The sequence below is a fragment of the Struthio camelus genome, chromosome 3, assembly GCF_040807025.1.
Source record: "Struthio camelus isolate bStrCam1 chromosome 3, bStrCam1.hap1, whole genome shotgun sequence".
Taxonomy (NCBI): Eukaryota; Metazoa; Chordata; class Aves; order Struthioniformes; family Struthionidae; genus Struthio; species Struthio camelus.
Window position 1 is genome coordinate 142,726,194 of NC_090944.1, and position 15,853 is coordinate 142,742,046.

Here is a 15,853-nt window from a genome sequence, read left to right on the forward strand (position 1 = left end):
CAAGAGAATAATTAGCTTTTTCTTCACCTAGGCATTTATTTATTTAGTACGTGCCCTGCCAAATAGTGAACAATGATTCAAGATGTTCTGCTCTTCCCCCCTCCCCCGCCCAAGAAAATTTTTGGTGGTTCTTTGCTTCAAGTAGTTTAGGAACACTGTTCTAGATCAGCTTGTGAATTAATCACTTCAGCTAGAGAAAAACACTCAAGTGCTAAGTGCCACTACTCAAGCAAAGGAAGTCAGAACTTCTGAGCAGAAGCTAGCAACAGTAGAGTCCATATTTAAACTGGTCTTTTCAAAAGATTTCCAAAGATTGTCTTACCTTATTAAAAAAGCTATGCACGTTATGTGACAGTTTGGGTTACTTTAGTTGAATTCTTTGTCTTCTCTTCTGCAACTGTGAAGCTCAAGAGCTAGATAAGAACAAGTCCCTGTGAAGCACTCCCTACCAGAATACAGAGAATCCCAACAAAAGAGAATTTATCCAAAATCTAAATAATTTAATATCCTGTACCTGTGCTGTTTATCTTTTACTAGTAAGTGTTTCTGTAAACAGCATTTTCCAAACCAATTCTGGCAGAAACAGCATGTCAACATTACATCTAACATTATGTAATAGACTCACCAACTTAGCACACTTTGCCTGCTAAAAAATTATTTTAAAAGTGGCTACACCAAAACATTCAGGGTTACACTGACTCACTAGATATTTATGTTTTATTTTGAACTACCTATTACGAACGTGACAGTACAGTCATCTCTTTTTCTCCACTGTAACTGTAACAAAAGAAATGTTACTCCAAACTGTGAAAAGGATCACTATTATTAAAAAACTGAGGTTGAAATAAGTTCTATTTCCTCATTTCTATTTCTCTTCCAATAAAAACATCCACAAAGTAAAGGCAGTAAAAATAACACTAACTTACATGATTTTTTTTAAATGAATATCAACTATTTAGTTTTTGCCTAGTTTTCAGACTATGAGGCACCTAAGATCAGGCATTATCAGAAACAGGGTACTGATACAGCTATGGTGAAAACTCTGTTAGTATTGTTACTGCTTATTCTAGCAAACAAATACTTTTACCGGCAGAAATAATATCCAGAGTAGCTTTTTCCATGCATCTGCATTTAGAGCATGACAACTGACTGTACAGAAACACTCTTTAAGGAGTCAAAAAATAATAACTAACATTATTATAGCAGCAAAGGATTCTAGAGTAGCTTTGATTCTTTCCTCGTTCTCTTTTAATGACAGTTATAGTCAGACAGTCATAGTCATTATGCAGCACTCTCATATAGACACGGATTCCACCGTTAAGTAACATTTTCTCTCCTCTTAGGCACGTTTTAGCACATCTCATCAGACAAATCCTTGAGAACAAAGTTTTCACAGAAGACCCAACTAACGGCAGTAAGAGCACAACTACTGTACAGAAGAGGACCACTGTATATCTACATACTCATAGCAACTATTAAAATTGATCATAAGTTTTGTTTAAAGGTCTTGATCTCGTTAATGCCTTGTTTGCAAAATATGAGCTTTCTTTTCTGACAGTCTTAATGTAGTCCATGAGCATGTCAAGGTATTCAGTAAACACATTGTTTTAATCCACAGTTCAAAACAAAACAAGCCTCTAAACATTTTAAAAATATTTCTCTAAACACACCTCTAACAGACTTTGAAGAACATGTGCAAAGACAGCTTGAGCCTGCAGCATCAGTTTCTGCCACAATTTTATTATTTAAAGGAAAGACTGCAATCCCCTGCTTAAAAACAAAAGAAAATCCATTTTTGGCTCCTAGGCTCTGTGAAGTCTAACATGAAATGGCAATAAACAGCTGGCCTTGCACTTACAGAGTTAAGAATGAAAATCTCCGATTCTAAAACCAAAATATTGCCAGAGTCTTCCTGCAGCCAGGGTACTGGATAATTTAGGCTAAAATAAATGTTTATTAAAAAAGGGCGTTGATTTCTTGGCAGTGGTGGCAAGCAGGAGACACCCCTAGTGTCGACGTAAAATACTACAGGACTCCATACTGTATCTCTGGATTAATTTTACGGCAGTAAAAGGGAAATTTAAATTGCCATGATTTAAAAAACAGGGCAACTCAAATACGCACACCTGAACATACTCCGTGGCTTCTTGCTGTAGTCTGAAAACGCACACGCATATCATATAGAAAGAGCTAGCCTTTAAACCTGGACAATTAAAGTATACGTTATCTAGCACACTCCTGCCATCGGCTACGTGCATTATAGCTTTCCGGTCTGCACATGAACAGAAAAACGCTGCTGCACCAAGGGCGGGGGAAGAGAAACCTATTGAGATTGCAAAACAACCCCCGCAAGACACCGCGACTAAAAACGACGGGTTTGATTGGCAATGCAGATAAATGTGGAAAACAGATGAAACAGAGGCCGCAGCGTCTGAACCCCCAAATTTCGAGAAAGGGCTGGAAGTGAATGAGGGTGAACGCATTTAGAGGGGAGGGGGGGGGGACCCGGGGGTGCTAGAGGAAAAGGGGAAGAAATAAGGCAGGAACAGAGGCAGATGAGCACTTGGCGGGGGGAGGAAGCGGACGAGGAAAGGGGCGGGGGGCGGCAGGCAGCGGCGGGAGTAGGCGGAGAGGCAGCGGGCTGAGCGGGGCAGAGGCGGCGGCCGTGGGCGGCGGCGGGCGCGCAGGCAGCGGGACGTGCTCGCCCCGGGGCGGCTCGGCCCAGCGGGACAGGCATGGGCGGCGCGGGGGAAAGGCCGCAGATGGCTCCCGGGCGGGAGGCCGAGGAGACGGGTCAGCGGCAGGGCAGCGGGAGCGAGGCGGAGCGGCAGCTCGGCCAGGCCGGGCTGGCCCGGGCCGCGGGGCCTCCTCCCCCCCCCCGCCGCGCCCGGCCCGAGGCGGTCTGGAATATTCCGGCGGGCCCGATGCGGGAGGCCCGGTGCGGGGAGAGAAGTGGAGGGGGGGGGGACCCTCACCATGGTGACGGGTAGGCGTCAGGAGTTTCTCCCGCAGCTGAATCAACCGAGCACAGGCTTCGCTGCTGTCACTCGGCGTCGCCGCCGCGCCCCGGACCCCGCTGCCGCCGATTCCTCTCACTGCAGTAGCTCCCGCTGACCCGCAACGGCGCGCAGGCAGTGAGGGGGGAGGGGACGCGCGCCGCGAACGCTCGGCAGCCGGGGGCGGCACCGCCTACATCCGGGCACCGAGCACCGCCTGTGCCCAGGGGGCGGGGCCGGCGCGTGACGTCCGCGAGCGGGCGGGCTGGGCGGTGAGGGTGGCGGGGTGTGCAAAATGGCGGCCGGTGGGCGTTGCGTGGGAGACGTTGGACTGGGGGCGGGTTGTTCGGTCGGTGCCTCTCGGCGCTTTGTGGGGTTCCCGTGCCACCGAGGGTGTTAGAGGAAGGTAGCGAGCTGGGAGGCCGCTTAGCGGTTGCCTGCAGGGCCCTAACAACAGTGCGTGTCTCTGCGCACTTTCCTAGGCTTCTGCCCGGGGAGGCATCTCCGTCCCTGGAGATGTTTTGGGGCCGTTCAGCAGTTCTGGTTGTCCTTGGTCCTTCATATTCCCTCTTCCCCTCCTGTTCCTCTGCGAAGTGCAGTCGGAGCCCATGCTGCTCTAGCTGCTTTCCTTGCTTTTAATGTTACTTCTGCTGTTTGCCAGAAACATAGCAAAAAGAAGAGGCAGGGTGAGCTTTGGGTGTGTGGATCTAAGTGGGAGCTGGTGTTCTGGCACTTGCCCTCTTTTAATGTAACGTTGCAGGAGACTAACCAGGCTGAAGAGCACTCAGTACTTTACGGTTTTTAGGGAACAGTTTTTCTTTGGTATCAATAGATAATTATACAAAACTAACAGAATTCTTCTGGTCAGATAATTCTTAATAGCGTTCATGTGTCTTACCTCTGGTTTTGTCCTGATCAGTCTGTAAAATAAAATGACTGATAAAGTTAAGTGCAACATAAGATAAAAGACGTAGTCTTAACAGCTCTTTGAGTCAAGATTTAGGACAATGCAGCTACTTGCATAAGTAAGACTGACTCTCAGGGAATGACCTATATATATTGTAAAGTTGTAAGTAGGCCAGATGATGGCTTTAAAACCCCTAGGAAGGATAAAGTAAAATACTGAGTAGAGATGGGTTGATTTTACTTTCTATTTGCTGTTTTTGCCCTTCTCTCTGTGCTCGCTCTGCTGAGTGTATTTATTTTGGAGCACCATAACACAGTGCGTAACACTGTGACAAACGAAGTGGTGATGTGACAATAACTATTGCATATAAAATATTGTTACATTAATACTGCCAAAGAGTGGGTTCGGTACCATGTTGATGTTGGTTTGGGCATTTGGTATTTGGCTCATAATAGGGAAATGCAAATCAGTTCTGCCAAATTCAATGTGGACGGCAACCTTATTTGTGGTGGAAAGGGAGACCAGCTTATTACATTAAAACCACGTTCCCTTTTTTTTTAGGATGATAGTTGAATGTGGGCTTTCTGATCTAAAATGAGCATTTCTTCTCCTTTTGCCTTCTTGGAAAAGGAACTGCCTCGTTGTTGTAGCCCTGTTGTGGGAGTTTGAGCTACCCTAAGACCAGGTGAGGATAACTTAACAGTTCCTTGAGAAACCTCGAGTCTTGAAGTCAAGCGCTAATGTGCAAGTGCTAGGAGGAATGGAGAGTCTCCTGTACAAAAGCATACTGAGGAAACTACATAAAGGATGAATATGAAATTCAAAAACAAATTAGAAGTTCTCATCTAAAGGACTGAAACAAAGCATGTTAATAAATGGACAGTTCTTAGAAATAGTTAATGACAGACAAAAACTTACTTTAGGTTCTGTTCAGTGATGTTCAGCTTACCTTTATGCCCTGCAAACAAGGGTAAGTTTGACTGAGAAGAGCTGCAGACAAAGAGTAGGCTAGGGACATTATTGCATGGAAAAAAATCTGGCAAAGATAAGTAAATGAAGAGCGTGGTGATGTGCAAAATTAAGTGTCAGCAAACAAAAGGTAATTAATTCACACTGAAAGAAAGCAAAATACACACTACTCCACAGCCCTCAAGTTAATAGCAAATCAGCAAAAAAGGCCTAGGCAGTAAGAACCTGGGCCTTGCCACGATGAGAGGTTATGCAGGATGAAATGGTCTGATCTGGGTAAGGAAGTTCCTATTTTCTTGCACAGCCCCTGTTAACAGGTATGGGTGGTTAGGACAGCTGTTCTCTAGAAAGCAAACCCAGTTGCTAATGCATCTAGGAAGAAAATGTTCCTAGATTTTACGAAAAACTAGTATTACGGTTTACTGGACCTTAGATAAAAAAAATTTTCAAGAACTACAAAAGAAAAAGATATTCTGATATAAAATAGCCTGATATGAAATAGTCTTGCTGCTTGCTGCTTTGTTACTGTAGCCTTATCTAGCACATGCAAATTTGAGGTAAAATCAACTAACTTAAGTTGAAGATGGCTAGAATTTGTATTGCCTGTGTGATGGGACTGAAATATGCAGAAACCAGGAATACAATACCTTGCTTGAAACCTAAAAAGGTAACAATTAGTGACAGCCAAGAATTTATGAAAATGCAGTTTTTATCTTCTAATATAATTATGCCATTGCCAGCTGTTTTAAACCTCTAGATACAGCACAAAGACATGCTAACTTTAATTCCTTTTCTGTATCAATTGCTTTTACATCTGACTTCTAAAAGATGTTAAAATACAAGATGACATTTGTTAGTTTGTAAAACTAAGAATCTGTATAGAGCCATGACTTGCATTTAACACTTTACATTGTGAGATCTGTATTTCTGAATAGTATTTTTTCAAATATAGATGTTTACATGTATTTTTAGAATAAGTTTCAGACAATCCTATAGTTTATCAGTTTCTGGCTGTTAGTAAAGTTTCTTTGCAGCATAATTATAACAGTTCAACTTCAGAATAATTATACTTTTGCATATAACTAAGAGTCCTTTTAGTTACAGATAAGTTAACTATGTACCTATTTGGATTCTTAAGTGACATTAACAATAATAATGTGATTTGCACAGTGCTTGACCTAATACTTGGAAAACAAATTCCATGCTCATGATTATGTGACTGGTCTCCAGCTACAATTCTTCTTTTCAGAGTATAGTTCTTAAATGCTGTTTGTGGTGCCTTATCTATCTCTAGATTTTCATTTAATATAATGTGTATCTTTGATCCTCTGAGAATATCTTTCTTTGTCTTGCCTTGTCCTGTTCTTCATGTACGTATCCTGTACTCACAAATGTCACTGAGTTTATCTTGTATGGAGTATTGCCGTGTCTGTTAACCCAGGGTGAGGGCTGCCACCTGATTAAATAATCTTCTATCCTGACCCTAAAGAGCAGCCCATAAGCAGCTTTTCCCAGCAAAGCAGGTAAACTCTTGTAGCAGTGCAGTAAAGCTTGAAAAATATGCCATTTTTAAGCATGTGAGTGTTCTTGTTGGCTCCTGTCATGTTTTATAACAATAAATATAAAAACTCTTATTCAGTAACACTTCAGCAGAAAAAGAAGACACCTTTTATGACCTGGCTTTGAAGAAAAGTGCTTTTAGCTACTGAGGGAAGAAGGATGCAATATATTATCAGCAAAAGAGGAAGGTTTTCTAGACAGAAATGAGAAATATCCTTCTCAGAATGTTTGAAATGAATTACCCTGTTGCTGCAGGTACTGAACTCCTAAGTCTTTAAAACTGATGCGCTATATTTATTCATCTTATTTTATCTGCAATAACAAGTAGAATAATAAGCAAATCTAGTGCTTTAGTCACAATAGTGACTGAAACTGACAAATGGATGGAAAGATGAAGTACCTCTCATTTTATTTCTGTTACACCTACATCTGTCTTTTTGGTTGAAAGAAATTAAAAGGAGTCGGTCCTTATTTTCTTGCATATACGTTTGTGTCAGTTCAAGCCGAGATTTGCGAGACAAGGGAGATTATATTTTTCAGATCCAGTAAGATGCAGCTGAAAAAAATGGTCAAATAAGGTTAGGGACACAGGGGAACGCTTCTCTCCTTACCTTGAAAATTAAGAATGAGGCTGTTCTTAATACTAGAAGCAGTGTGGACCACAGCAGCCTTATGAAGGTGTAAGTTAACAGGGTGCTTTTGGTAACCTGCTGGGTCATTTTGCATCCCTGGAGGGCACTAGATTTCAAATAGTTAGAGTAGGTGTGGATGTATAGTATCTGTAGCATATGTATGTTAACTAAAACTGTAGTCATAAATGTCTTTGATTTGTGGATGCCAGTGGACATGCTGCCTGAGGTGTTGTGAAATAAATGTCCTGATATTAGGATTATTTTTTCAGTTACCCTTTTGAGCTCTTAGCCATGGTGTGATAAACAACGCATTAAACTTTTTTTTTTTTCCCTCAACTGGGCTATAAGGAATGGAGTTCTGATTTCGTAAAATTCAGGGCTTGCTTACTTTCCTAAATTTATCAGTGCCAGCTAGGCTAAGTTGAGGATAAAAATGCTTTCTCTATCTTTGACTCAGTGCCTGTAACTGTATCACTGTATCAACTAGCTCTCCACAGAACAAATATATGGAAACAATTTGCAAGAAAAATGTAACCTTCTAGTCTCAATCTATCTTGAGACTATGCTGTTGGCATAATAATTTAATACAGTGGTCTTATTTGTCTGGCAGCTGTTAAGATATTTTGATGGCATCCAGCTGTAGTTGGGGTTGGTATAATTCACTGATTTTTTTTTTTTTTTTTCCTAAAGACATTTGTTCTGGGTAAGTATGATAAGAACTGTGGGCTGACTGCTCACTCAAAGAGCTTACAGCAACTGGGAGTAAATGCTGCAAGCATGAGTACAGTTTGATTTTTTTTTTTTTTTCTTTCACTGTTGTGCTTGTCTACCACAGTTGAAAAGGATTGTTGCTTATGTTTCACTCTCCTAAGGATATACATATATCAGTTTGAACTGTGATGGTCTTATTATTTTCCTGCACTTGCTGAGTGGACAGTGGAAATTGGCCTGTGCAGGATGCTAATGAGCTTTTAATGTATGTAACTTTGATCTTGTGGAAACAATTACTTGAATTATTTTAAAGCAGTGCCTGTCTTAGCACTGACCGTGTGTTGTTGGCTGATTGGTCCAGGTTCTGGCCAGTCCAAATTTTGCAGATAATCACTCAAATATCAATCAGACCAACAAATTAGTAGTGAAACAGTGGAGTTTGAACTGGAACAATGCCAAAATGTCTTTTTCCTCCCCCTTCTTGTGGTGGAGGGAAAGCTGGGGAGCTGTTTGATCCACCAACAATTTGAGTTGGGGGATGGCATGTGAATACCTAGAAGTAACCCAACTCTTTCAAAACCAATGAAAATAAATGTTGCTTTGACTGAAGTGCCATTTAACGTACCAGTATGTGTGCTGTGTGGAGTTTAGTGAATGTAGGGAAGCATTAACTCTTTCTGTCATCATGGAAAAGTAAAAGAATTACTTTAACAAGTGCTATCCATTGTATAATATGGTAAATTGCATCCACCTTAGCTGTGCATTTTTCCATAGCTTTGACTGCTGTGGTCTCAGTGTTCTTATATTTTATATACGTTCCCCATTCTGTGCCTTTGTGCCATGTAGGCACTTTCAGACAGTGTATATTGTGTACTGTGTGGTTTGTAGTTTCAGTTTGAGAAAGAGGAGGTAATTAACCCCTAATGCCAGTTAATTCCTGTGGCAATGAGACTTATCTTTTGCCGTTGGAACCTAGAAGTGCTTCTGAGAACTCCCAAGGATCCAATTTTGTGCTAATTCAGAATATTAACTATATTTATATAGCTGTGGTAGGATTTACTACTTTAGACCTAGTAAGACTGTTCTTGAAGATGCTCTTGTCTTGAGATGCAGAGGGTCCGCTCTATCCACTGTGCCTTTCTCTTAATGTGTGGATTGCCCATTGGATACTACCTTTCTCTTGCCATGGTAGTCTTCAGGTATTCTCTATCGGTACTATGAACTGGAAAATTGCCTCAGGTCTTTGGTGATGGGTGAAGTTGCAGCCTTGCTCTGCTGCTTTCAGTATCAAGAGTCAGGTTGTTCTGACACTGCTGGATGGGGGTTCTATGTTTTGTTCCCGTAAAGCTGGTTCAGATTCTGAATCTAATGTTTTTTAACATCTTAGGTCTCATCCTTTCAACCTGATGCTGGAAGATACAAATTCTGCCACTGAACGTTTGGTCTTTGTGCTTAGCATAGTATATTCACCTAAGGAATAATAAAGAGATTCAGTTTCCTGGCGTCATCATCTTCCTTGGAGAAGGAGGAGTCATAAGATTGCGTCTTTTTGTGCACAATTGTTATGGCTGTCAGGAGCTCTTGTTCTGCACAGAAGTTAAAGAATTGCTTACAGGAGTTGTAACTTGGCTGGACTCACTCTTAATCTGTGTTTATCTGAAGATCTAGTCTGGTTTAAGTCTTTGGGCCTCCATGTTGCAAACAACTGCCTAATTAAGAGGTACTTGCTAGCCATGGGGTGCAGCTCGTTATTGTGGTACATTGTAAATCATGTTTTTTCCTCTTGCTTTTTTGGCAAAGTACCTTCTAAGTTCTGATGTGGAATGAATTTAGTTTAAGGTTAGTTTCTGATCAGTCGTGCTGTTGCATAACTCTCTGTCAAGAAATTGTTGAGACGGAGATTTTTCTTCGCCAAAAGGAGCTGCTGAGAAATTTTCTGAAAAGTCAGAATAAAGTCTCTTGCTTATATCCTCATATCAAACTTCCCCTCACTGCTTCTGTCTCCCTACAGACAAAAGATATGCAAAATGAAACTGAAGTTCCTAAATAAATACAGTGAAATTTTGGGTGACTTAGTCATGCAGTAGTCTTGATTTCTTTTCTCCGTCAATAGGGAAAAGTTCTGCTCCTCTTGGAACTTATGCTTTTTATTTTGTACTCTGCTTTGCACACTGAAATAAACTTCAGGTTTTATACTCTAAAACACCGCTGCTGAAATTGGCTACAGCCCAGAAGCTTTTAGCACTTGATAGTCTCCTCAAATGTGCTGTCCCTAGTTTGAGCAGTATATATCCTGTAATATAAGATGGTTGAGACTGTCCTCAATGTGAAATCTAGTTTTAAAACAATTTCACTTCAGCCTCCTCTGTGGTAGGAAGAGTAAGACCAGTGGCAGCTCCAATGCTTTTTACCTGGTGGGGAACTCAACAAAAATTTTATAGCTTAGTTAGGTGTGTATAAGTTTGTGTGCATGTATAACCAAGCAGAGCGTTAAGAGAACAATGCCACACACAAAAGTAGCACTTGTTATTCATTATCAAGATAATACTAGCCAGATGAGACTAGTTACATGTTGGAAAAAATGGCCATTAGTTGGTAAAGAACCTTAACTTTTTATGCATGCCTTTCCACCTTCAGCTGAAGTTGTTACATAATTATTTCTGCACACTTGGGAATCACCAGTAAAATCACCAGGGAGAGCTACTTCACAGGTAGGTGAAGTACACAACTGTACTTTAGAATGCCGTGAGAGCTCTGCAATGCATGTGTGTCTTAGCTTAAGAAAAAGCAAAAGCTATAGAAACTTGTAGTAGGTAACAGTCTCACACAGTGTAGCAGTTTGTTACATATCACCTCTGACTTATGCTACAACTGCGGGTGTCAAAGGCAGAAAGGCAAAGATTTGGTGAGGTTTGTACAGTTCTGGTGGACCCACTGTTCCCAAGGTAATAGCAGCCTGTGGATGAAGCTGTACCACCATTCTGACAAACCTTTTTGGTAGAACTGCAGTCTATGTCCTTTCTCTGTTTATGCTTCTCTGAGTTCTGGACTAGAATGAACAACGCTGCAGTAGCTTTTTGATCAACATAATTTGCAGTTTTCTGGCTGACTTGTGCTCAGAAAGATATTTCCCTACATCTCTATTGCTAACCAGTAGCTCTAAAAGCATAAGCCATATCTGGGAAATTTTAATATCCTGGCCCTCTTGCAAATGGAAACTGTTCTCAGAAACGTTCTTTATTGGATGGTGAGGCAGCATGCTATTGATTTGGGCATACCTAGCAAAGTATAAATGTAGGTCATTAATACTATCATGTCCTGCTGGATATAAACTCTGTAGCAGTGCTTCGAGCTGGACCTTAGTAGGCAGCAACTGAGAGCTTTCATTCCCTGTGGCTGGGTACTGTATGCCTGCAGTGAGCGGTAAGGAGGAGCATGTATGTAGTCCTCTTGGAACTCTCTTGTGCTGACTGGGACAGTTTTGATCAATAGTGTGCCATATGTTGGTACATCTGATAAAGTAAGAGAACTTGGCCAACGCAAATGAGGGCATTCTTTTTTCTTTTCAGGCAAGGCCATAAATTTACTTCTGATGCTGAACAACCCATAGCCTTTATTTTATCTGCTGTCAAAGGTCTATGGGGGTGTTCTTATTTTAACTTTTAGCACTGCTGTTCTGAATGCAATAAACAGAGCCTATTTATTAGTAGAGCAGGGCATCTTCAAATACATCCATAGCAAAAGGAAGACTAGGGAAAATGTGCGCCCACTGCTGCTGAACGGGGCGGGTGCCCTGGTAACGAAGGATACAGAGAAGGCAGAGTTGCTGAATGCCACCTTTGCTTCCGTCTTCACTGCTAAGGCCAGCCCTCAGGAATTCCAGACCCTGGGGACCAGAGAGGAAGTCTGGAGAAAGGAAGACTCTGCCTTGGTGGAGGAGGATCAGGGTAGAGATCTCTTGTGCAAACTTGACATCCACAAATCCGTGGGCCCTGATGGGACGCAATTGCAAGTACTGAGGGAGCTGATGGGATGTTATTGCTAGGCCACTCTCCGTCATCTTGGAAAGGTCCTGGAGATCAGGAGAGGTGCCTGAGGACTGGAAGAAAGCCAATGTCACGGCAGTCTTCAAAAGGGGCAAGAAGGAGGAGCCAGGGAACTCCAGGCCTGTCAGCCTCACCTCCATCCCTGGAAAGGTGATGGAGCAGCTCCTCCTGGAGGTCATCTCTAAGCATGTGGAGGACAAGAAGGGGATCAGGAGTAGTCAGCATGGATTCACCCAAGGGGAAATCGTGCTTGACCAATCTGATGGCCTTCTCTGCTGGAATGACTGGCTGGGTAGCTGAGGGCAGAGCAGTGGATGTTGTCTCCCTGGAGTTCCGCAAGGCTTTTGACACCGTCTCCCATCACATCCTCCTCGGTAAGCTCAGGAAGTGTGGGTTGGATGAGTGGACGGCGGGGTGGCTTGAGAACGGGCTGGATGGCCGAGCTCCGAGGGTTGTGGTGAGTGGCGCAGAGTCTAGTTGGAGGCCTGTAGCTCGCGGTGTCCCCCAGGGGTCAGTCCTGGCTCCAGTCTTGTTCAGTGTAGTCTTCGATGACCTGGATGAAGGGGCAGAGCACACCCTCAGCAAGCTTGCTGATGATACTAAACTGGGGGGAGTGGCTGGCACCCCAGGAGACTGTGCTGCCATTCAGAGGGACCTGGTCAGGCTGGAGAGTTGGGCGGAGAGGAGCCTCCTGAAGCTCCACAAAGGCAAGTGCAGGGTCCTGCACCTAGGCAGGAATAACCCCATGCAGCAGTACAGGCTGGCGGGGGCTGAGCTGTTGGAAAGCAGCTCTGGAGAGAAGGACCTGGGAGTCGTGGTGGACAACGAGTTAACCACGAGGCAGCAATGTGGCCTTGTGGCCAAGAAGGCCAATGATATCTTGGGGTGCCTGAGGAAGAGTGTTGCCAGCAGGTCAAGGGAGGTGATCCTGCCCCTCTGCTCAGCCCTGGTGAGGCCTCACCTGGAGTACTGTGTCCAATTCTGGGCTCCCCAGTACAAGAGAGACACGGCACTACTGGAGAGAGTCCAGTGGAGGGCTACAAAGATGAGGAGGGGACTGGAGCATCTCTCCTCTGAAGAAAGGCTGCGAGAGCCAGGCCTGTTGAGCCTGGAGAAGAAGACTGAGAGGCGATCTCATCGATGTGTCCAAGTATCTGAAGGGAAGGTGTCGAGAGGATGTGGCCAGGCTCTTCTCCGTGGTGCCCAGCGACAGGACAAGAGGCAAGGGGCAGAAACTGAACCACAGGAAGTTCCGTCTGAAGCTGAGGAAAAACTTCTTGACTGTGAGGGTGACAGAGCATTGGAACAGGTTGCCCAGAGAGGTGGTGGAGTCTCCTTCGCTGGAGATATTCAAAAGCCGTCTGGATGTGATCCTGGGCAATATGCTCTAGAGGACCCTGCTTGAGCAGGGAGGTTGGACTAGATGATCTCCAGAGGTCCCTTCCAACCTAAACTGTTCTGTGATTCTCTGTGAATCCTGTATGAATTGAAAGTTAGATATAGTTTTTGAGGATAAACGGAGTTCTAGTTTGATGTAATTATCTATTTGGCTTTTGCAGTGACACCCTGCTCCCTGCAACTATGGCTAGATACAGCACTGGTATCAAGACTGCTTCTATAAATATGTGTAAATGCTTGTAAGTTCCACTATTCAGCAAGTTTAAATTTAAAAAATCCTTTAATGCAAAATAGCTAAAACTATAAGCCTTGGTGTTTGAGAAGGTTTTTTCAATAGTGATGATCCTGTAACAGATGTTCAGATTCCAAGCTTGAATTCCTTCCCTCTCATACCTGTATTGTGTTCAATAGGATATTTGCATGTGAACTAGAGGAAGGAGCTTGGCTTATTCTTGGAGTAATTTGTAATTACATTCTGTTTCTTCATGAAAGGCTATACATGTTTCTCACCATGTCTTGTTTATCAACAGTGTATGCAAGGCACAGAAGAAAGTCTTTGCCTTGGAGGAATTTACAGTCTAAATACAAAAGATGAAGTGTTAGTCCAATGTCTTCACTAGAGTTAAGATCTTGCTATTCTTTACTGCTAGGTTATAAAGTGCAGATAGGTGCCAGCTGTGTGTTCTGGATGTTGCTGTGCTGCAGGAAAAGTACCTTGTTTTTGCTGCCCCTTTGCTGGAAGTTTCTCCGCTGAGATCTACTTGCCTGAAACTGCATGTGGCTGCTTCCTAACCTAGTTCTTAAAATGTTATCTGCCTGAGTTTAAATGCATTAAGTAGTTGAAATTTTTCTAGTGTTGATTATATTGACAATTGGCTTAGGGAGTGAATATGCATCCGGTTATGTTGGCAGAGAAAGGGAGAAAAAATTTAGTCAAAGAAAGTGATAATGTGAGGCTGGGAGAAGAAGCTTCTTGCCCACTGTTGGCGAAACATCACTTCCAACCACAGTCGTGACTATTGACATACACAGGGTGGGTAAAGCTGGACTTCATTCTGAGAGACTTCCGAGACCAGGACTGGGTCTGTGTCAGGCTGAGAGTCAGAGGGAATCTAGTGCACACAGACAGGGAAGAACTGGCAACAAATGGCACTGTAGTGGAAAGATCGAGGCAGCTCATCAGCTGGCAGCATTTATACTCTCTTTTGGCAGTCATTTGTTTTCCTTTGAGGAGGAATTCAGAGTTTGGCCAACTTTGTCAGTAGTTTCTGCAGGCTTTGGTCCTAGGAAGTCATCTCCTTATCTACTCTGAATTTAGCACTTCCTTAAATTCATGTATTTTTAGATACTTATAAAAATGTCTATATAGACTTCAGATGGTCAGATCTTAGGGCTGGATTTTCTTATTAAAAAAAAAAAAAAAAAGGCCAAACTACAGATGAATATTGTGGCAAAGGGTTTCCCAAAACCCTGAGCAGAGTATTCATCTTTGTGGTGGATGGTTCTACAGTAATGACTGATTCCTCTTTTGGAGAAGAAAGTCAGTTACTTACTGTGAGTTTATGAACCAAGTATTTTAACTAAATTAACCTGTTTATATCAGCTTGCCACTTTTACAGTAAGCTTAGAGTTAGAAAGTGCTGCCTGTATTTTACAAGTAAGGGTGATTTAGTGAAGTGATTGCATAGAAGAAAGACTCATGCATTCATTTCTGAAACAAATAAAACTGTTGCATAAGTTTTTTAAACCTAAGCAATAATATCTAGTTTTAGTAATCATTCCTATTTTTCATAAGCTAGTATTTATCATGTATAAAAAATAAGCATTGACTTCATCTTTAGGGAGTTAAGCTTTTTAGTTTTCAGAAGGGCCAGGATTCTCTGGACTGATTTTTCCATGTGCTTTTTGTTAATTCTTGCCATAGGTTTAAACTGTCATTAATTTACCAGTGAGTAATAGTGTTCATTAACCTTTAAAAGGCTAGTGCATTTTTTACATCTGCTTAGCTAAATATGTATATATATGGATAGCTGCCTGTGAGAAGGACAACTGTTTCTTTGAAGGGAGAATTTATCTAATTATATATAAACATTTATTCCCTGCTCATCACCATAGTAACTTGAGGCCTCAAGTCAGTGTGTTTTGCTTAACAGGGTTGCAAATACTGTAGTGAGCTGAGGCCTAAATGTCTGTCTGAAAGTGCAGTTTCGCACAGCTAAATCCTGCCATGCATTCTTAATGTCTCCCTTGGGCCAGTGTTAGTATTCCTGTGGCTGCATGGGTGGTGGGATCAGGGAGCTAATCTGGCTGAAGAATAACCTCCCCAAAAGTTTACACTAAATCAGCTTTCTGATCTGCCTGACCACATGACTGCATGAGCACTAGTGAGATGCTGGGAGGATGATGTGATTGGGAAGTGTGAGAAGGGACAGTGTCTTTCTATGACAGCACCAAGTTAAGCTGATTATAAAGTTGTTGCTGAAGTTACTTGTTTAGGGCCTCCCTATGCTGTAGTTGAAATCACTGAAAAACAGGAACTGGTTTGGGAGTTAAGTCACATTGAATGAGAAGGTAGTTTCAAAGTGGTTTTGTGACTCTAGCTGTGTGTTCCTGAGCCTGGTATTCTTATTGCCT

At 42.6% G+C, this 15,853-nt stretch overlaps 1 protein-coding gene and 1 long non-coding RNA gene across 2 annotated transcripts in view; one reads left to right on the plus strand and one right to left on the minus strand.

The window, feature by feature from the left end:
• The window catches only part of PPP3R1 (protein phosphatase 3 regulatory subunit B, alpha), a 43,767-nt gene extending 40,551 nt beyond the window's left edge, over positions 1-3,216 (minus strand). Inside the window, exon 1 of the mRNA XM_068940748.1 lies at positions 2,976-3,216. Coding sequence (XP_068796849.1) covers positions 2,976-2,978 — 3 coding nt within the window. The 5' untranslated portion in view covers positions 2,979-3,216. The remainder of the gene's footprint in view (positions 1-2,975) is intronic.
• A 1-nt stretch (position 3,217) lies between these two features.
• On the plus strand, positions 3,218-9,851 carry LOC138066907 (uncharacterized). The gene is made up of 3 exons (XR_011140602.1): positions 3,218-3,682; positions 4,465-4,588; positions 9,163-9,851. It is a non-coding gene; the product is annotated as an uncharacterized lncRNA (long non-coding RNA).
• The last annotated feature ends 6,002 nt before the right edge of the window (positions 9,852-15,853 follow it).